Source organism: Arachis hypogaea, chromosome 16 (assembly GCF_003086295.3).
Source record: "Arachis hypogaea cultivar Tifrunner chromosome 16, arahy.Tifrunner.gnm2.J5K5, whole genome shotgun sequence".
Lineage (NCBI taxonomy): Eukaryota > Viridiplantae > Streptophyta > Magnoliopsida > Fabales > Fabaceae > Arachis > Arachis hypogaea.
This window is the reverse complement of record NC_092051.1, coordinates 126352160-126374353: the sequence shown is the minus strand read 5'-3', so window position 1 is coordinate 126374353 and position 22194 is coordinate 126352160. Positions and strand designations below refer to the sequence as shown.

General features: G+C 35.7%; 1 protein-coding gene and 1 long non-coding RNA gene across 2 annotated transcripts; both read right to left on the bottom strand.

Annotated features, from left to right (window-relative positions):
* Positions 1-697: 697 nt before the first annotated feature.
* LOC140180375 (uncharacterized) lies at positions 698-4467 on the bottom strand. The gene is made up of 4 exons (XM_072221169.1): positions 3680-4467; positions 3494-3605; positions 3268-3414; positions 698-825 (listed from the first exon to the last, which is right to left on the bottom strand). The coding sequence occupies exon 1, from the start codon at positions 4308-4310 to the stop codon at positions 3762-3764; it is 549 nt and encodes a 182-aa protein (XP_072077270.1). The 5' UTR covers positions 4311-4467; the 3' UTR covers positions 698-825; positions 3268-3414; positions 3494-3605; positions 3680-3761.
* Positions 4468-8187: 3720 nt separating this feature from the next.
* LOC140179849 (uncharacterized) lies at positions 8188-11214 on the bottom strand. The gene is made up of 4 exons (XR_011873676.1): positions 11170-11214; positions 10984-11095; positions 10758-10904; positions 8188-8315 (listed from the first exon to the last, which is right to left on the bottom strand). It is a non-coding gene; the product is annotated as an uncharacterized lncRNA (long non-coding RNA).
* Between the last annotated feature and the right edge of the window lie 10980 nt (positions 11215-22194).

Below are 22194 nucleotides of genomic sequence, written 5' to 3'. Positions count from 1 at the left end.
AACTGAGTATAAATCAAACCTTATTGCTTCGATTTAGCATGAACCATATAAATCGAAATTTATAGATTCGATTTAGTAGGGGATGACATAATTCGAATTTAATGAATTCAATTTACTTTCGAATCATAATGTCAAGTAATTTGAATCCTATAGATTCGATTTATTACTTATTACCCTAATTCAAATTCATTAAATTGGATTTATATAGAAATGTAAATGGAGATAACTAGGTAACGTTTTTGGGTTTGGGGGATTTAGGTAATTTTGGGGTGACTTTGGTTTATCAACATAAATTAACCTAATATGTGATATTAGTTATTGTTATATATATATATGAAAAATGTGACTTATTTATGCATTATTTGAATTAAAAGAATTTGTAGAGAAATAAAATGCTGGAGAAGAAAATAGATAAAAAAATCAATTTTTTATTATTTGGATTGTAACACCCTAACTACCAAAGTTCACACTTCCGGCTGCGCGACTCTGATAGTTCGGACATTACGACGACTTTTATATTATTTAATACTAAAATATGAGCCTGTTTGAAACTTTAAACCGCAATACTGCTCCCAAAAATACTTTCATCCGATGACATACATCCATAAATACCATACAACTTACAAAACTCATAAAGAGTACATCCATATATATATATACATAATTATATATATAAATAATATTGCAAGTAATAATCAATACAATTCCTATCCCTCTTACAGATTATATCAAGATAAAGGCGAGGGTACAATAAACCATAACTAAAACAATACAGAGCATCACAGCAACAATTAAATAAGCTCTTCGTAACTTCTGCGCCATATCCTGAAAGGGGAAAAATGTAGGGGGGTGAGAACATCATCCTCGAAAGGGTTCTCAGTAGAGGGTTTTTAGGAATTACTGTAATAGGATACTTGAAGATAACCGCATCAGTGATTAATAACCGTCTTTTGCCTCTTTTCAAAAACAACAGTTTCCAATAAAAGTAAAGCCGGGAATCCTTTCTAAAAGAGGAACCGTTCAATTCTCAAAAACTCAAAAGTCTTTCAAAACGGTTTATCTATGCTGAAACAAAATAGCCTTTCATATTTCATTCCAAACCAGAAACACAAAACTGAAATCAACCATCAGTTCATTTCATTCCAACCGCGGCCCTAGGCCCAAACAATCCAACCAACAACCAATCACCACAATCCAACAGAGTCCCAGATGCAAACACAGATAGGAAGTTCAAGCACAAACAAACAGTTATTACAAGTAGAACAGTTAGCAATTAATCACATAGGCAAACCAAGTATAATATGCACACCCAACCAATGTCACACAAATGCATATGATGCATGCCTGTCCCTAGTGGCTGATGATATCATCTGTCGGTTATAGAGCCAACCCGACAAGTCCTGGTAGCTAACCATTGGACTGTCCCTCTGTCGTGCATCCCCAACTTGAGTTATACTCATCATAAACTTGATCATAATCATGATCCATATCCATCACCCTCACTGGTGAATATTTATCCATCACCATCACTGGTGAATATTTATGGGGGCGAGCTCCTCCGGGGCTTTCACAGTGCCCGGCCACACTTACGACATAGGGTCAACAGAGTATCAAGTCTCAACCTGGAGCACGTGGTGGCTAGCCACTGCTACTACCCAGGGAAACTCGTATCTCAGATAGTGGAAGTGCAACATTCACATTTATCAATGATTCAGCATAAACATGCAATTAATCTCATCCATGGATCAACATCCATCTCAGCCATCCGGCTCACGGTTCATTCTAGAACCAGCCAATATTCATATCATACACAGCCATTCCGGCTCACGGTTCAATCCAGAACCAATCAATATGTATAAACATACACAGCCATTCCGGCTCACAACAAAACAGCACTTCCACCATTCAACATCATTAAATTCATAAAGTCGGCATTTAAGCCATAAATCATTTCCTCAATTCATTTCACTTTGAAATCGAGTTTCAACTCTTTTCAGCCTTGGCTTTAAAGATCTCATTTCTCAAATCATCTTAGGCTCATAAGCCAAATTTACTCAAAGTGAGTTCCCTTTTTAAAATAAAGCCACTCTCGGCATTCTTTTTCCAAAACTTCCAAAACCATGGAAAGTTAAAGATTCTTTTTGGGAACATTCAAAATCACCCATCCAATAATGGGATTTTATAACAAAAGTTTCTTGCCAGAGTCCCAAGTCTTTAGGGAAGGTCATCTTACATCAATTCTTTAAAAGTCATTGAAACTCTTAAAATCATAGATTCTCGGTTCAAGTAAATAAAACTGAATTTATTATGAAACTGAACCATACAAAATCACAAGTTCCAACCCGGTCCAAAAATCAACTCATTTGAAACGGGACCAGTTCAATTGAATCAAACCGCTTTCAGATTTCTTTTTGGAACCCATTTTTCCAACTCTTCTAAAATGCCTCAAACTTGATTACTCAATCAAAAATCTAGGTTCCTTTAAAATCACTAAAAACTCCTTTTTATATTGAAATCAATATTATAGCATCATTCTTTCCTTCAGTGATTCAAACGGCAAACATAGTTCAGTTCTAAATAAACCGAACTCAACGTATAAAGTTCATCAAATAAATTAAGCTGGAAAGCATAATTATCCTCTTAATAAATCAAATAATACAATTTCTCAAATCCAAATCTTTTAAATAACCTTTCAAACAAGATTTAGATTTTATAGAAATTTCGGCAGCACCTCCCCTAAAACTTGGACTTTTGCCACCCGGTTCGGGTCCCAACTAAACCGTTTTTCTCATTCCTTTTCAACAGCTCAAACCAGAAATCAATTCAACAGCAAGCTAAATCCAACAGTTGCCTCAGTGGCATATCTCAAGAAAACCATTTAAAAATCAACTCAATATCAACCGATTTAACTCATTTCCAAATCTTTAAAGAATCGGTTCAGTAACAAATCATTTATCAAAACCAAATCAATTAAAGCAACTCAGGCTGAATTTCAAGAGTATTCTATCTTTCACATCATCAAAATAATTGACTCGATTCAAACCAATCTTCAACGGATTAAACTCATTTCAAATCTTTAAAGAATTAACTTCAAACATTACATTTCACAAGCCACATAACAATTCAGCCAAACCAACATCCATAGTCATTCGAGTCAATCAAATAATACATAAGGCAGATACAATCACCAAATACACAATATCTCACATCAGTACCCATATGTAATAATTCCAATAATAAACTATAGTTTTCGGAAAGCGCCCCTACCTCACAACATTGGAACCACAACCCAACTCGTTAACCAACTCCTTTTATCTCGACCCGAAATCACCGGCAAATCAAAATCTCGGCTCTGCCCGCTCTCTCAAAAGCAGAAACAGCCCCAAACGGCACAAGCAAACCGGATTCTAGCTCCTAAAACCATTAACATTACGATTACTTTATTACACAGAACAGAACACTAACGCAGAGCTCTCGAAACCGGAATACTTACTGAAACTAAGAAAGAACGGCTGAACCGAACAGCAACGGACTCTGAACCGGTTGGGCGGTAGCCCCGGTAGCCGCCTTCAGCGGCTGCGGCGACCCAACTCCGGCGACGGTGACTGAAACCAACATGCCGCGACAATAAGACTCCCATAATCTCACAAGAAATGAAAACCAAGTTTGAAACCCTTACCGGCATACTTTTCCGGCGACGGCAGTAAGGTTTTCCGGCGGCCAGAACAATGATAACGCCACTAACCAAAACAGAGCAGGATCTAAATAAGCGGCAAAACCTTGGAACAGTTCCGGCTAGCTCCATTAGCGGCGGCCTGGACCCTTTTCTGACGGCGCCAATTCCAACCGAGGCGGTGCCGGCGACGCAAGCACGGCTGGGCATGGTGGTTGAACCCCCAGCTCAGCCTCAGATCTCTCTGTCTCTCCTGTTCGGTGTGACTGGACGGCCTTCTCCTCAACGGCACGACGGCAGAGTAAACCAGACTGGCGACGGCAGAGGTCACGGCGCGTTCGGCGGTGACGCGGGATGGAGGTGCCGGCGACAGCGGCGACTTCACCTTCTCCGCGCTCGCTCCTCCTTCTCCATCGGTGGTTATGGCTCGTGCTCTCTTCAGGTCGCGGTTCTGCCTCTGATGCTGCGCAAGGATGATCGGCGACGGCACGAGCTCCTCGCGCGACGAATCGGCACAGTGACGGGCTCGGCGGCTGCGTTGGCCTCCTCCCCTCTCGGATCTCTCTCTTACTCGGACTAGATCGGCGGCTTCATGGTGGCGACGGCAAGGAGGCTCGCGACGGTGACAAGGACGCATGGACTGCCGCGGCGGCGCGACGCGGTGAGGGCGACGGCGGCACTGTGAGCTCCCTTCCCTCTCCACGCCGGCGAACCTTCCTTCTTCCTTCCCTCTCAATTCGTTCCCTACTCCTGTTTCTTTCTTTCTTTCAAGCAGCTTGCAGCTGCTGCTGCTGCATTAGGTACTCTAGGTGTACCGGGTCAGGGGAACCGGGTAGGGTTTTTAGGGTTAGGGTTTCTCTTTCAAAATTAGGGTTAGGGGCATTTTGGTAATTTCAAATAAAAATAGGGATATTATAGTAATTAGAAATAAATTCTAATCCATTAATAATAATGTATAAAAATACTATTTGCTCATCAATTTCATAAATTATTTTCAATAAAATGTCCCAACCAAATAATTAGAAATAATATACTCAATTTCTTCATTTTCCAAAATAGCAGTATTAATATTTAAAATATTACTTATTTAATCCAAATCATATAGAAATCCTTATTATTTCGCAACTACCAACTTTATAATTTGAATATAGAAAATAATCCAATAGTTGTAAAATTGGATAATAAATCATAACTTGTCTCAAATTCAATAAATCACAACTTGCCTTAATTATCTTTAATAAAATGATTTCCGGAATTAAGGCTATAAATAACTATATGATTTGAGACTTGATCATAATAAGACTTTTCAAAGATTCTGGGTCTTACATTCTACCCACCTTATAAAAATTTTCGCCCTCGAAAATTGATACAAAATGAAAGAAATTCCATAACAGTTCACCCTTGAACACATTTAAGGAAGAAGCAAAAATATCTCATCATATAAACATATATACGATTTTCAAATACTTTGATTGTCATATGCATAAGGGTACAAAGGCAGGGGTGTGATTGCAAAGCAAACGTTACAAGGTAGGCTTAATGCAAAAGATAACATGGGTCAATCATGTGATAGTAGGGCAAAGCATCAAAGGCTATAAAACAGGATGGGGTTAAAATGACGTGCTTAACATCCGTACATCAATCTCATCTCAACCTCCAAGCTTCAACTTTCCAACTCCATCAAGCACTTTACAACCTCATAGCCAATCATAAGCCTAACAACCGCAAACCCGTTCGCAAGGAACAAAACACCCACAACTCATACGTTGCACACCTACCGCTTCAACTTTCGTATACACATCACGTCTTAAAGAACTAACGTATCGCGTTACTACGTCTACAAGTCGCACGTGATATCAAAATAATTCTCGAGTCTACTCAGAAGGATACAAAACTTTAGAAAGGAGAGGCAAATGTCAAGGACAATACTCATAGATTCGAGACAGAGTATCCAATTCCAGATAAACAAGGATGCTCAAGCAATGAAGTCTGCTAGACACAATTCAATTGACAACTTCAAAGATAACCCTTGGATCAAGGAAATTCAATAGGATCAATAAGAAGAGAACCAGCGCCTTAGTTCGAAACAAATTCAAGTTGAGTCGAAGAAGTAGGAGATTTACAAAAAGGAATATCAAACCCAAGACAAAGCTAACAAAACTCAAGAGCAAGATTAAAAGTACTTCCAAATACATTGTTCATAAAGGAACAGAAACTTGCAGAAAAACCACTTCGCAATCTAAAAGAAAGGTTAATTAACAACATCCTTCAAGAGAGTAACAAAAGTATAATCGTGGCTTTGCTTTAATGCAAGTTCATATTGAAATAGATTTTGTCGAGTTCTAAAAACAAGGTGCACACGGGTTTGGCTAAAGGCTAAAATATTTCTTCAAATATTTTAGAAAGATAATTAGATGCACAACTTAACCAGAAGCAGTTCATAAAACTCGGGAGAGGAATCAAAGGCTTGTTCAAAAATTCTCAAAGTTCATATTCAAACAAGCGTGTATAACATTCGTAGCAAGGATGAAAGAGAAAATTAAACTCCTTTTAGAAAAGAAACTCCAAGGCAAAAATTTGCACACAATCTGGTAAGGAAATAAGTGGTGTGTTACAAACAAACCGGTTTCCACTAAACAAGGAAGCTTTCCAAAACTTCATTTAAAATGGTGCATGGCAACTTTAAATTAATTTCGTCAAAATTGGACAATGGTTTTAATCTCAATCAAACAACAGAAAATAAATCCCATTTAATATTTCGTCAAAGAGAATTCGAGACTTCTTTAAAAGGTTCAAAACAAGACTCCAAAAGCGTTCTTGAAATCACCATCTCGGAATAACATTCAAGAAGTCTAAGATGTACTAAAAAGGAGTCAAGCCTTGCAAGAAAGGATCTTAAATTAGAGTAGTTCAAACAAGATCCACTAAACATGAAATATCAAACAAGTTTTAAATTAATCCGAAAGAATACAAAAGTCATAGAAAAGACAACTCAATCATTTGTAATTTTTCAATGATAAATCTTTAACTAAAAACTCTTGTAGAGATAATAGGAGAATAAACAATGCACTATCTTGAAACGAATCAAACTGACCCACATAAGGATGAGATTCACAAGAGGGGACAAACCAAGATCAATGGTAATGTTCACAAGATGTAAAAGATTAGTTAAAAACAGAATCACGTATGACATTCATAGAGGTGAAAAGCTTAAGAACGAACCAGTCCGTTCATAAGAAGAAAGCTATGAATCCAATATTTTCAAAAGAACAACAATGGCATAAACTATGTAGTATGCTAAATCAAACTCAAATCAAAATGAATTAAGTAAGTTTATCAAACGAAACTCAACCGGGATAAAAGTGAAAAATTCTTTCTTTCCAAAATTTTGAAAAATACCCAAATACATAATCAAATGAAGTTGTGCAGTGGAACTATAGTAAAATTACTAGAAGGTCAAATTGTAATTTAAGGTAAATGCAGTTCCATAAACCAGTAAAAGTACAGGCGGGGTATTGGAAATAAATAGTTGTCAAACTGTATAAGTAATCTCAAAGTTTCATATATAGAAAAGTATATATCTAATCAACAGCAATTTATAAAATCTCAAAATTGGCTGTGATCACTGTCAAGTAAGAGAAAAACTGAATCAACAATTTCTCAAAGAATGGACTCAGAACCCGGAGTTAAAAGTCACAGCACATTAAGACAAGTTCAAGACTATATCAAAGAATACTTGAATCAAGAAGAACTCAAACAGAGGAAGACAGATGCATCAAGGATTCTAAACAAGCATATGCACTTAAGATCATTCAAGAATGCATATGAAAAGAGGAATAGAGTGGAAACATCAAATTACTTTTCAAGAGGAGTACCAAACAAGAACTTCAAGTTAGGATATAAAAGAACAGGTCGACTCGAACAGAATTCAAGACACACAACTGAATAGCCTCGAGAAAAAGTTTCTAACGTTCCCCCAAAGCCCGCGATTCGCTTTACTCGAAACTTGTATATCATCTATGATAACCCATCAGTGCTTTTATATACATAATTCACTAGTATTAAGCCGGCCAAACTTAATATCAGGAATTATGCAATGCAAGACTAACAGCATTAATCAATAGATCGTCATGTGCATAAAGCTCTAATTCTCGTCATTCGACAAGACCTAATACATGACAAACGCTCAGAGTATGCAACTGAAGCATAGTCAGTCCATTCCTCAGGCTCTACAGGAAGAACTGCTCTGATACCATAATGTAACACCCTAACTACCAAAGCTCACACTTCCGGCTGCGCGACTCTGATAGTTCGGACATTACGACGACTTTTATATTATTTAATACTAAAATATGAGCCTGTTTGAAACTTTAAACCGCAATACTGCTCCCAAAAATACTTTCATCCGATGACATACATCCATAAATACCATACAACTTACAAAACTCATAAAGAGTACATCCATATATATATATACATAATTATATATATAAATAATATTGCAAGTAATAATCAATACAATTCCTATCCCTCTTACAGATTATATCAAGATAAAGGCGAGGGTACAATAAACCATAACTAAAACAATACAGAGCATCACAGCAACAATTAAATAAGCTCTTCGTAACTTCTGCGCCATATCCTGAAAGGGGAAAAATGTAGGGGGGTGAGAACATCATCCTCGAAAGGGTTCTCAGTAGAGGGTTTTTAGGAATTACTGTAATAGGATACTTGAAGATAACCGCATCAGTGATTAATAACCGTCTTTTGCCTCTTTTCAAAAACAATAGTTTCCAATAAAAGTAAAGTCGGGAATCCTTTCTAAAAGAGGAACCGTTCAATTCTCAAAAATTCAAAAGTCTTTCAAAACGGTTTATCTATGCTGAAACAAAATAGCCTTTCATATTTCATTCCAAACCAGAAACACAAAACTGAAATCAACCATCAGTTCATTTCATTCCAACCGCGGCCCTAGGCCCAAACAATCCAACCAACAACCAATCACCACAATCCAACAGAGTCCCAGATGCAAACACAGATAGGAAGTTCAAGCACAAACAAACAGTTATTACAAGTAGAACAGTTAGCAATTAATCACATAGGCAAACCAAGTATAATATGCACACCCAACCAATGTCACACAAATGCATATGATGCATGCCTGTCCCTAGTGGCTGATGATATCATCTGTCGGTTATAGAGCCAACCCGACAAGTCCTGGTAGCTAAACATTGGACTGTCCCTCTGTCGTGCATCCCCAACTCGAGTTATACTCATCATAAACTTGATCATAATCATGATCCATATCCATCACCCTCACTGGTGAATATTTATCCATCACCATCACTAGTGAATATTTATGGGGGCGAGCTCCTCCGGGGCTTTCACAGTGCCCGGCCACACTTACGACATAGGGTCAACAGAGTATCAAGTCTCAACCTGGAGCACGTGGTGGCTAGCCACTGCTACTACCCAGGGAAACTCGTATCTCAGATAGTGGAAGTGCAACATTCACATTTATCAATGATTCAGCATAAACATGCAATCAATCTCATCCATGGATCAACATCCATCTCAGCCATCCGGCTCACGGTTCATTCTAGAACCAGCCAATATTCATATCATACACAGCCATTCCGGCTCACGGTTCAATCCAGAACCAATCAATATGTATAAACATACACAGCCATTCCGGCTCACAACAAAACAGCACTTCCACCATTCAACATCATTAAATTCATAAAGTCGGCATTTAAGCCATAAATCATTTCCTCAATTCATTTCACTTTGAAATCGAGTTTCAACTCTTTTCAGCCTTGGCTTTAAAGATCTCATTTCTCAAATCATCTTAGGCTCATAAGCCAAATTTACTCAAAGTGAGTTCCCTTTTTAAAATAAAGCCACTCTCGGCATTCTCTTTCCAAAACTTCCAAAACCATGGAAAGTTAAAGATTCTTTTTGGGAACATTCAAAATCACCCATCCAATAATGGGATTTTATAACAAAAGTTTCTTGCCAGAGTCCCAAGTCTTTAGGGAAGGTCATCTTACATCAATTCTTTAAAAGTCATTGAAACTCTTAAAATCATAGATTCTCGGTTCAAGTAAATAAAACTGAATTTATTATGAAACTGAACCATACAAAATCACAAGTTCCAACCCGGTCCAAAAATCAACTCATTTGAAACGGGACCAGTTCAATTGAATCAAACCGCTTTCAGATTTCTTTTTGGAACCCATTTTTCCAACTCTTCTAAAATGCCTCAAACTTGATTACTCAATCAAAAATCTAGGTTCCTTTAAAATCACTAAAAACTCCTTTTTATATTGAAATCAATATTATAGCATCATTCTTTCCTTCAGTGATTCAAACGGCAAACATAGTTCAGTTCTAAATAAACCGAACTCAACGTATAAAGTTCATCAAATAAATTAAGCTGGAAAGCATAATTATCCTCTTAATAAATCAAATAATACAATTTCTCAAATCCAAATCTTTTAAATAACCTTTCAAACAAGATTTAGATTTTATAGAAATTTCGGCAGCACCTCCCCTAAAACTTGGACTTTTGCCACCCGGTTCGGGTCCCAACTAAACCGTTTTTCTCATTCCTTTTCAACAGCTCAAACCAGAAATCAATTCAACAGCAAGCTAAATCCAACAGTTGCCTCAGTGGCATATCTCAAGAAAACCATTTAAAAATCAACTCAATATCAACCGATTTAACTCATTTCCAAATCTTTAAAGAATCGGTTCAGTAACAAATCATTTATCAAAACCAAATCAATTAAAGCAACCCAGGCTGAATTTCAAGAGTATTCTATCTTTCACATCATCAAAATAATTGACTCGATTCAAACCAATCTTCAACGGATTAAACTCATTTCAAATCTTTAAAGAATTAACTTCAAACATTACATTTCACAAGCCACATAACAATTCAGCCAAACCAACATCCATAGTCATTCGAGTCAATCAAATAATACATAAGGCAGATACAATCACCAAATACACAATATCTCACATCAGTACCCATATGTAATAATTCCAATAATAAACTATAGTTTTCGGAAAGCGCCCCTACCTCACAACATTGGAACCACAACCCAACTCGTTAACCAACTCCTTTTATCTCGACCCGAAATCACCGGCAAATCAAAATCTCGGCTCTGCCCGCTCTCTCAAAAGCAGAAACAGCCCCAAACGGCACAAGCAAACCGGATTCTAGCTCCTAAAACCATTAACATTACGATTACTTTATTACACAGAACAGAACACTAACGCAGAGCTCTCGAAACCGGAATACTTACTGAAACTAAGAAAGAACGGCTGAACCGAACAGCAACGGACTCTGAACCGGTTGGGCGGTAGCCCCGGTAGCCGCCTTCAGCGGCTGCGGCGACCCAACTCCGGCGACGGTGACTGAAACCAACATGCCGCGACAATAAGACTCCCATAATCTCACAAGAAATGAAAACCAAGTTTGAAACCCTTACCGGCATACTTTTCCGGCGACGGCAGCAAGATTTTCCGGCGGCCAGAACAATGATAACGCCACTAACCAAAACAGAGCAGGATCTAAATAAGCGGCAAAACCTTGGAACAGTTCCGGCTAGCTCCATTAGCGGCGGCCTGGACCCTTTTCTGACGGCGCCAATTCCAACCGAGGCGGCGCCGGCGACACAAGCACGGCTGGGCATGGTGGTTGAACCCCCAGCTCAGCCTCAGATCTCTCTGTCTCTCCTGTTCGGTGTGACTGGACGGCCTTCTCCTCAACGGCACGACGGCAGAGCAAACCAGACTGGCGACGGCAGAGGTCACGGCGCGTTCGGCGGTGACGCGGGATGGAGGTGCCGGCGACAGCGGCGACTTCACCTTCTCCGCGCTCGCTCCTCCTTCTCCATCGGTGGTTATGGCTCGTGCTCTCTTCAGGTCGCGGTTCTGCCTCTGATGCTGCGCAAGGATGATCGGCGACGGCACGAGCTCCTCGCGCGACGAATCGGCACAGTGACGGGCTCGGCGGCTGCGTTGGCCTCCTCCCCTCTCGGATCTCTCTCTTACTCGGACTAGATCGGCGGCTTCATGGTGGCGACGGCAAGGAGGCTCGCGACGGTGACAAGGACGCATGGACTGCCGCGGCGGTGCGACGCGGTGAGGGCGACGGCGGCACTGTGAGCTCCCTTCCCTCTCCACGCCGGCGAACCTTCCTTCTTCCTTCCCTCTCAATTCGTTCCCTACTCCTGTTTCTTTCTTTCTTTCAAGCAGCTTGCAGCTGCTGCTGCTGCATTAGGTACTCTAGGTGTACCGGGTCAGGGGAACCGGGTAGGGTTTTTAGGGTTAGGGTTTCTCTTTCAAAATTAGGGTTAGGGGCATTTTGGTAATTTCAAATAAAAATAGGGATATTATAGTAATTAGAAATAAATTCTAATCCATTAATAATAATGTATAAAAATACTATTTGCTCATCAATTTCATAAATTATTTTCAATAAAATGTCCCAACCAAATAATTAGAAATAATATACTCAATTTCTTCATTTTCCAAAATAGCAGTATTAATATTTAAAATATTACTTATTTAATCCAAATCATATAGAAATCCTTATTATTTCGCAACTACCAACTTTATAATTTGAATATAGAAAATAATCCAATAGTTGTAAAATTGGATAATAAATCATAACTTGTCTCAAATTCAATAAATCACAACTTGCCTTAATTATCTTTAATAAAATGATTTCCGGAATTAAGGCTATAAATAACTATATGATTTGAGACTTGATCATAATAAGACTTTTCAAAGATTCTGGGTCTTACATGGATCAACAAAAAAATTGAATGAAAAACATAAAAATGTATGTGGAGCTCATGTAAATTTTTTCTCTTCAAAGTTGCGAAGAAAACTTATGTAAAAGTGCAAACATGGGTTAAAGTACAGAGTTAACATTTGAATTATAATTTATGTATAATATATAAAAACATTAATATAATTTTACTCTGTTATAATTTTTTCTCTTCTTACTTTTCCTTCCATCCAAACAACAGAAATTTTTTCCTCTATTTTCTTTCCATTTATTTTTTCTTCATCTAAACACACACACAAAAATATACTTTTCTTTCTATTTTGTTTCCTCTCATTTTCTTTCTTTCTATTTTCTTTCCTCTTATTTTTTATCTTATATTCAAACAATAGCTTAGTGTTTATCTATTTATCTTCTATTAATATTGTTATAACACGGATACATGTGACTGTATAAAAAATATATAACCTAAACTTTGATTATCTGAGAATTTATTGAGTGGTTAGAATAGCTCTACGTCACAAACCAATGAATGATACCAATAAGAAATAATCACAAAAACTGCCAAAAAAGGTATTTACAGGAATTACTCGCATTTTGGGGCTAGAAGGGGACTCATGAAATCCTCACGACCTGCCACCTGAACATGGATGGGGACATGGAGTGGCAAACGGGCCAAAATCTGTCATGCTGACCCGCATAACCCAACAAAAAAGGAGGGTTGGGCTGAAAATTTAAGACTGCCAAACTTAAAAAGGCCGCCTACCCCGCACCACCTAATCCATGAGTTTTGGCGGGTTTCGGTGGGATGGTACAGGTTTTCCCGCCGGACGAAGCTTTTATTTTGTCAAGACCATTTTTTTACAAATTTCTATAATGCTATTAATCTACAAGAGGATGAAGATAATAATTGAAAGTGTTCTAAGTTATATTTTGGATTATGTTTTTATGTTTGATTGATTATAAGCTTGAAGATGTTTAATTATATATTTTGGATAATATTTGCTTTGGATAATATTGATTTTATTATTTTGTTTCAAAAAATTTGGTTTATAATTATGTTTATTACATATTTATAATTATAATTTTTTTATATTTTTAGAAATTATAAATTTATTAAAATTATTACGAAATTATATATATTGTTTAATATTTAATGATTTATAAAAAAAGAGAGCCCGCCAACCTACCATTAGACGGGACGGGGGAGAAATTTAAGACCGCCTTACTAGACGGGGCGGGACAGGCTAGCCACCAGATCGCGGGCTTTTGGCGAGACAGGACGGACTTTCCTGTTTGCCATCCCTAATATGGACACAGACATAAATAGCCGCCCCATAGAATAAAATTATTAATTTATCCTAATTTTTATATACATAAATTCATTTCTTGAATTTAGTAATCCTAATTTCTGCCTCCAATTCGAATTTTTCCTTTTTCTTTCAGACTCATTATCAGCCTCGATCTTCTCTCTCTATCTCACTTTCTCTGCCTCTCAAGTCCGTTACTATGTCGCTCAGTATCGTTCCAAAAAATTATGTTATATTATTAAGTTGGAATATGTTTTTATGTTTTCTTCTTTTGAAATGTTATTTTTCATAACGAATATGTTATAAATTGTGTTGAATTATATTGAACTAATTATTTTATGATTATTATATTATGTTTTTTGTGTTAATTTTTTTCAAAAGTTTACTGAGGAGATCTGCATTTCCTAAGGGGTAATTAAACAAGAACTTGCAATGACAGAGAAGGAATGTGGGCATTTTTTTAAAAATAGGAGTGAGGGATGGGAAGGGGCTTCTCACGCTCCTTTGAGTACTCATTACCATATTTAACTAGTAACGGAGATCCAATCTGAGTCAATTTAAGAGGGGACGCGTGGAGTTCATCTGCATTTGGCCTTTAAGGTAATGAACCTAAGTCGGATTTAGAACCCTAACAATGTATTTTAGTTGATCTTGCTTGCAGTGAGGTCTTACTAAACCCAAATATATCTTGGATTAATATTTTGAGTCATTGTTGTAGCAAATACTATACTATTTAATATTATAACACTTAGTATATGTAAAAGTTGAATATATTTACAAGACATTTTTTTAATTCAAATTAAAAAATTAATTATCTCTTTTTTAGTTTTAAATATTATTTTTCAATGTAACGAAAAAGTAAAAATAACAATAATAACTCACATAATTAAAATAGATAATTTTAGTATATACATGACACTATATATATGAAGGATTATTATATATGATATATAATTTTTTTTCTGTAATGACTATTTATATAATTATTGAACAATTTTTTATCTTAATATTTAATAAATTAACATACAAAATATTATTTAACATACAAAATAAGTAACTTAAGTCATCATCTAGGACAATAAATATAATAGTATAAATATTTATTTATTTATTTATTTATTTATTAGTAGTAAAAAATATGTAAATAGTATAAATTGATATTTTTTTAGTATAAAAGCAATAATAAAGGTTATTAATTAAGTTAATTACCTAATTAAAAAATTATGAAAAATTATTTAAATAATAATAACAAGTAAGATCACTATTTTTACATATTACAAAGTTTATGAAAAAAATTTTGGATAGTAAATCAATCCTCAATAGATTGTACATTAATTCTGTCAAAAAATAAATAATTAATACATTGGATATTATTATTTACGTACTAATATAATATATATATTATCGATTATTAAGTTCATAATTAATTTTTAATCCAATTTTTGGTAATTAAAATTTAAATGATTGAAATTATTAAATGCTAAATATTTTACATCTAACCAATTTATTTTTTTATTGAAATTAAAAAAAAAAGTCATTAATCAATTCTAAATTTAAATCTAAATTTGAGTAAGAAAATAAAAAATATTTTAAATTTTATCTCACTAACCAGAATTAATTTCAAGACAAAAAATTATTTTACACATCATATATATATTGTGGGATAGTATGATCATTTGCTATTTTTTAATGGTAAATATTGTCAAATAAAATGGTGTAAGAAATTAGAAGAAAATGTATTTATAAATTTAGGAAATATTAATTTATTTTTTAATAGAATAAATTATATATTGAATAATAAAAGTTATTATTGGTTTCTCTTTACACTAACTAATACTCAACGATGATGTTTTGGTACACCATGTTATCAAGAAATATTAATCGATCTAATAACTTTTGTAATGACATAAGTTTATGAATTTGAATATTTAAAAATTATTTCATAAAATGTGAAGTTTTAACAAGTAACAATGTTGATTATATTGTTTTGACTTTAAGAATGAATACGATACCAACAAATAAAATTGTCCTAAGTAAATTTCAACAAAGACAAAAGTCCATAAGTATTTCTATTAATGAAAAATTAATCTATTTTAAAGACAAATACAATTTTTTTCTACGGATTTCCTAACTTGGCAAGTCGAAAATTAATCCACCACATATTGATGCTCTATTTATTAAGGGTGAGATTCGAGCTCCAAATACTTGCTTAAACAAACAAATGAGATAACCATTCAACCAATCCAATTGATTAAAATAAATATTAATTATTTTTAATATTTTTAAATTATAAAATATTTATAATAATAATTACTATATATTTTTTTTATTTAAATCTTAATAAATTTTTTTTATATAATTTTATGTATTACTCCGTACAGGACATGAGAACATATACTAGTGTACTCTTAAAATACATTAAAATACATATAAATTTTCTGTATAGTATTGTAAATGTACAATTATGGGCTATTAATAGTAAGGATCAAATTCTTCTAAAGTTAAAATGTTGATAAAGTAAAGAAGTAAAAATTTTAATTACTTTTAAATTAAAGTAATAAAGTCCATATATAATAAATATTATAAATTTAATAATAATTAACTTATTATTTTATCATTTTATAAATTTTTTCATTTTGAAAAATCTTTTTTCTAAAAGTAATGACTACCGTAGTAAGTTATGAATTTCTTTTTAATAAAATGGATATATTACAGTAAAAAGCTCATCACTTTAAAAGAAATTAAAAAAAAAAATCAAATAAGCAACTAAAAAAAGTGAATCAACTACGTACACAAAAACAAAGAGAACCGAAGAAAACCAAAGCAAAGAAAACATTAAAACAATAAACATAATATATATGTATTTTTCCTCGTACAAATAAAATGAATTTTAGGTATTATTTATTTCTGAAAAGTTTGTATCTATAGATTTTTTGGTATATAATGAAATAATTTTATATATTCATATTCTCATTATTTATTTTTGACAAAGATTAAGGAATTGTACTTAAGGATAGCAAAAAGAGTGATGACTCGTCCAATCTGCCTAACTCGCTAGCTAAAGGTGAGTCATGCTAGAAATTTGAGCTACTTCAAAATAAAATGGTCGCCAAATGAAGATCGAGCGGGTTAATGCTTTTAATTTATATTTTTTGCTTTGTAATTTTTCTAGGTATAAAGTCAAACTATTAACCTCCTCCTTATTCACTCTCACATGTGTTTAGTCGATTTTTAGAAATCGATGGTGGTTTGATATCTAGTGGTCTGGGAGCGAAACATACTCCTCCGTGCGAGTATCAGTTTTTTAAAAGTGCATCAAAACGTTTTCGATTAGACAAATTTTGACAATAAAAATAAAATAAATTTGTAAAATATTAAATGAAATTTAGAAATCAAAGTTTTCAATAAGTAAAGGCATGGTAAATGAAAAGACTTGAACCAAAATCAAAAGAAAACAGTAAAAGCACCTTCAATTAAATCAAAGAACTTTAAAATAAGTCATAAAATGCCGAAAGATAAATTAAACAGCGAAGATAAGGAACGTAAATAACACTTAGTAAATATGATTAAATGAAATATGATGTTTACAAATAGAATTAAAATTAAAAGAAAGAAGAAGGTGGAAGGAACCCTACAGAAAAAGGAAACTCGATCGCAAACTCAGGGATTCGCTGGGATGTGAGAGTGCTAGAGTGTTTTTCTGAGTAAAAGTTCTAACCCCTATTCACTAAGAACTTCTAGTATTTATAGGCTAATCTTACATAACTATCCATTAATTTACAATTAATTATAATTAAATATGGCATTTCAAATTCTGAAGCGTAGTCTCTCTTGGTAACCGTTCTTGCCGCATGATTGTAGCTATTCTTCATGAACTCCTCGTGCAATTAAAGTCATTAACTTCCCACTTTCACTACTGATCGATCAGTTCTTTCGAAGACCTTATTCATCCCTTCGAATCAAATCTTCTCTTCGATTTAGCTTATTCGATTGACAGCACAATCGAAATCCACACCAGCACCGATTACCTCCAACTTCAAGCTTGCGCGCACGCGTCTTCTTGAAACACCATACTTAGCTTATTTCGATTTGACCCACTCTTGTTGAAATATTTTTTCGATCAACAACATGCCACCATCATCAATTGTAATAACCCTCTCTTTTCTCCTAACAAAGTCACTGCCACCAAGCCATCGATCACGCATCATTCCCTTAGATCCATTCAGTGGTTGCACTACCTATTCGATAGTTGGCGGATTTCACCCTTAACCATGCCTTCTCTTTATTTCTTCTCTTTGTCTTTGTTGACGTATTGCATGTTTACTATAACAGACTACAATCCAACTCACTACCGTTTTATCGATCCCCATTGCTGCATCTCTCTCTGGACTTTAGCTACTCCCCCTATTCCCTTTTATTTTCATTGTTGTTCTTTGATGATTGGATTCTAATGTGCTAAAAAAGAGCTTGTTATTTTAGATGTGTTTTTGTTTTGATAAATACATTATTTTTCTATACTTCCAAAAATATATAATTACATAGGATAAAATGAAAAATAAAAAACAAGAAAATAAAAAAAAATATGCCGCATATGTGGAAATGCGGTCTGCATTCTCATTGATTGCGTCATTACCAACTAACAGTGCTTTTTTTTTTGAAAGGAGAAACAAGCTCAACACACTCAGTGGAGCATACAAAATACATAACATGAAACTTAGCAATTTCTATGTCATCTTCGACATTGCCATCAACAATATAAGTTAACTTTGCACCATTCCCTAGAACTACTAAACGTTCTAGCAACACAATCCACCACATCTGTTGTCCTATTCTGAAAAATGAACTCATTTCTACACAGCCAGATATTCTATATAACTGAGAAGAATCCCACTAGCCATGTTTTCGCACGTCTTTTCTCATTGGCATTATCCTCCAGCTCTCAAAGTGCTCTTTTATGGTGTCTGGGATGCTCCATACACGACCAACATAAGTAATCCATGCGCACCACATCTACCAAGCATACTCACATGTAACAAACAAGTATTGTACAGTTTCAATTTTCTTGTTACACATAACACAGATATTATCACTTCATTCAATGATGTCCAATCTGCTCAGGCGATCCTTTGTACTAACTCGGGCTACAAGCACAAACCAAGAAAATAACTCTACTCGAGGGGGTACTAGTCATTTCCAGATTCTATTTGTGACTTATAGCTAAGGATATCATCCGTCAAAGTTCGTACCCGCAAAACCTGCACAAATGAGTTAGTAGTATAAACTCCTTCTTTATCAAATTTCTACACCACTCTATCTTGTGCGCCTATCAATCTCACCGCTTGCAAAATATCAAGCAGTTGGTTCAAACTGTCAGTCTCCCATTGACGGAATTTCCTCCTCCACTGAAAATTCCATACTTACTCTATCCCATCCCAAAACCCACAGTCTTTAATTACAGATCCTTTACTTTTTGAAATCAAGTAGAGCCTCGGAAAGAAGTCTTTCAGCTTTTCGCCTATAGCCATTTATCTTCCTAAAATCTGGTTGATATACCATCACCTACCTCCATAGCCAGACTGTCAATCATCTTTTGTCTAACCTGTTGCTCTTTTATTTACAAGCGGCAAATATCTCTCCAAAGCCCCCTTTTGTTGGTATGGCTTGAGTAGATAATAACTACCCAGGATTCAGATTATTACAGGAGCGCACAACCTTCTTCCAAAAAGGACAATCTTCTTTAGAAAATCTCCACTAGCACCTGAACAATAATGCAGTATTATGAATCATCGCATCTCCCATACCTAGTCCTCGTAACTTCTTCGGTGCTTGTATCAACTCCCACTTTACAAGAGCCAGCACAAGTCGTCCATCGTTCTTCTCCCAAAAGAATCTCCTTTGCAATGAGATTATTTTTTTGCCACCGTCACCGACATTTTATACAGATTCAGATAGTAAGTAGGCAGACAATAGCACCGACTTGATGAGGACTAGCTTCCCTGCTTTACTAAGCACTTTTGCTTTTCACAAGCTAAGTTTCTCCTTCACCTTATCTATTACTGGCTTTCATGTTTTAACTAACCTCGGATTTGCTCCTAGATTAATACCCAGGTACTTCACTGGTAAAATCGCCGCCTAGCACCCTAATAATCGGCACATCTGACCAACCCATTCCTGACTACAATTCACCGGTATCAAACTAGACTTGTCGAAGTTAATACTCAATCCGAACATCACTTCAAAACACCTCAGCAGTCTCTTATGATTTCTCACTGTCTTCTCCTCCGGTGGACAGAACAATATAGTGTCATCAGCAAATTGAAGGTGCGATAATTCTATATTATACCTACCGACTAAAAGAGGGGTTATTCTCTTATTTCTTTCCATCTCCCTGATCATCCTATTCAAAATATCTACAACAAGTACAAATAGAAAAGGTGATAATGGGTCGCCCTGCCGAAGTTCCCTTTCCATCTTGAATGGTTTTGATGGTGCCCGTTAACCATTATGGAGACAGATGCTGATCTAATGCACTCTGTAATCCACGCCCTCCATCTTCTACCAAATCCCATCTTTTCTAGCATAATATCCACAAAATTTCATTTGACTCTGTCATAAGCTTTCTGGAAGTCCAGTTTGATGATTAATGATGCCTTCTTCTTCAGTTTTAGCCGTTGTACAGTTTCACATGCTATTAATACTCCATCATGTATCTTCCTGCCCTTTACAAATGCACTCTGTGATTCTCCCACTAACCCTGGCATTACACTCCTCATTCTTCTTGTCAATATTTTTTATATGACCTTATAAATGCATCCAACCATACTGATCAGTCTAATATCCTTTATCTCCTTCCCACAAACTTTGGAGCCAGTGCTACCTAAGTAACATTGGACTCTGCTGGTAACCTCCCTGTCTCAAAGAAACTCATCACAACTTTAGTAAATTTCACTCCAATCTCCTCCCAGCACCTTTTTATAAAGTTCATGTTATATCCATCACTACCCAGAGCCTTAGACGATTCGTAGTCCCAAACTGCATCCTTTACTTTCTCATCCGACGGTAATATCTCTAGTGCTTGACCTTCCTCCGTCTCCAACCGATTGACTAGGCCTTCTCTAAAGCTAATATTTGGTGACTCTTCCTGGTGGTATAGGTTCCTGTAGAAATCTCTAATGGCGACCTTAATTCTTGCATGATTCCTTACCAACCTTCCATTAATCACTAAAGACTCAATCCAGTTGTTCCTTCTTCTTGCTGATGCAATATTGTGGAAGTATATAGTATTCCTGTCCATCTTCTTGGCCTGTCGAGATCCAGACATTTGCTTCTAGTGTATATCTTGTTTCGTATACCATACCTCACAACATCTTACCAAGACCTTCCTTTTTGCTTCTACTATACCGTCATATACTCCGTTGCTAACCCTATCGTCCACTTTCTTGATCTCGTCCTCAAAATTTTGTATCTTCTCAGTTATATTCCCAAAATACTACTTGTGCCATCAATTTATCCAAAAACTGTACATCTCCCAAACCCCTCTATTCTTCCTTCATCATCCTTAGGAAGCCTTCATGTGTAAACCACGAGTCTAAACTGCAGAATAGTCTTGGACCTTGGATTATTCTTCTCTCTTCCACTATCAAAGGGCAATGATCTGATAAGCTGGTGCGCGAAATTGAACTCTGCACAATTGAACCGGCAAGTGCACCAGGTTATCTAAGTAATACCTCAGGTGAGTGAGGGTCGAATCCCATGGAGATTGTTGGATTGAGCAAGCAATGGCTATCTTGTAAATCTTAGTAAGGCGATTAAAAAAGATGGTTGTTTATTTGAAAGCATAAACGAAATAATAAATACGAAATACCAGATTGATGTGAAAATAGTGATAGAGATTCAGTTAAGGCTTCGGAGATGCGTATTCTTTCTGGATTAACTTTTCTTACTGTCTACTTCAATAATGAATGATTCATTTAATGACAGCCGTAATTGACTGACTCATGTAGCATCCTCGTCAAGTTAGCCTCTTCTAAACCATAGCGGTCCACCATATCCGAGCAACTCATGTAACATCCTCATCAAGTTAACTCATGGCTTTCCACTATAGCCGAAGGTGAAGAGCTAAGCAATCCACTCCCCTTCGCGATCCTACTCAAAACACCACAGACAAGGTTTGATCTTTCGGATAAGGGAATGTTGCTTCTCAGACTCTAGCCTTAATTCTACAGAGACCTCAGCAACCCACAGTCAACGGGATTTTATGTCACTTATCCAAAGTTATCGAGGCACTCTCTTGGAATCCGTAGTGCATTCTTTAGCTGTGCTTCAATGCTATTCGGGTCAGGACTCACATGGTACCCATGTAGAACAAGGATGAATGTCATGGTTCATCCTAAATTCATGAGATGAAGAAT

Bases quoted from the DNA above. Each gene is read 5' to 3' on its own strand.
- LOC140180375 (XM_072221169.1), bottom strand. From the start codon at position 4,310: ATGCGTCCTTGTCACCGTCGCGAGCCTCCTTGCCGTCGCCACCATGAA.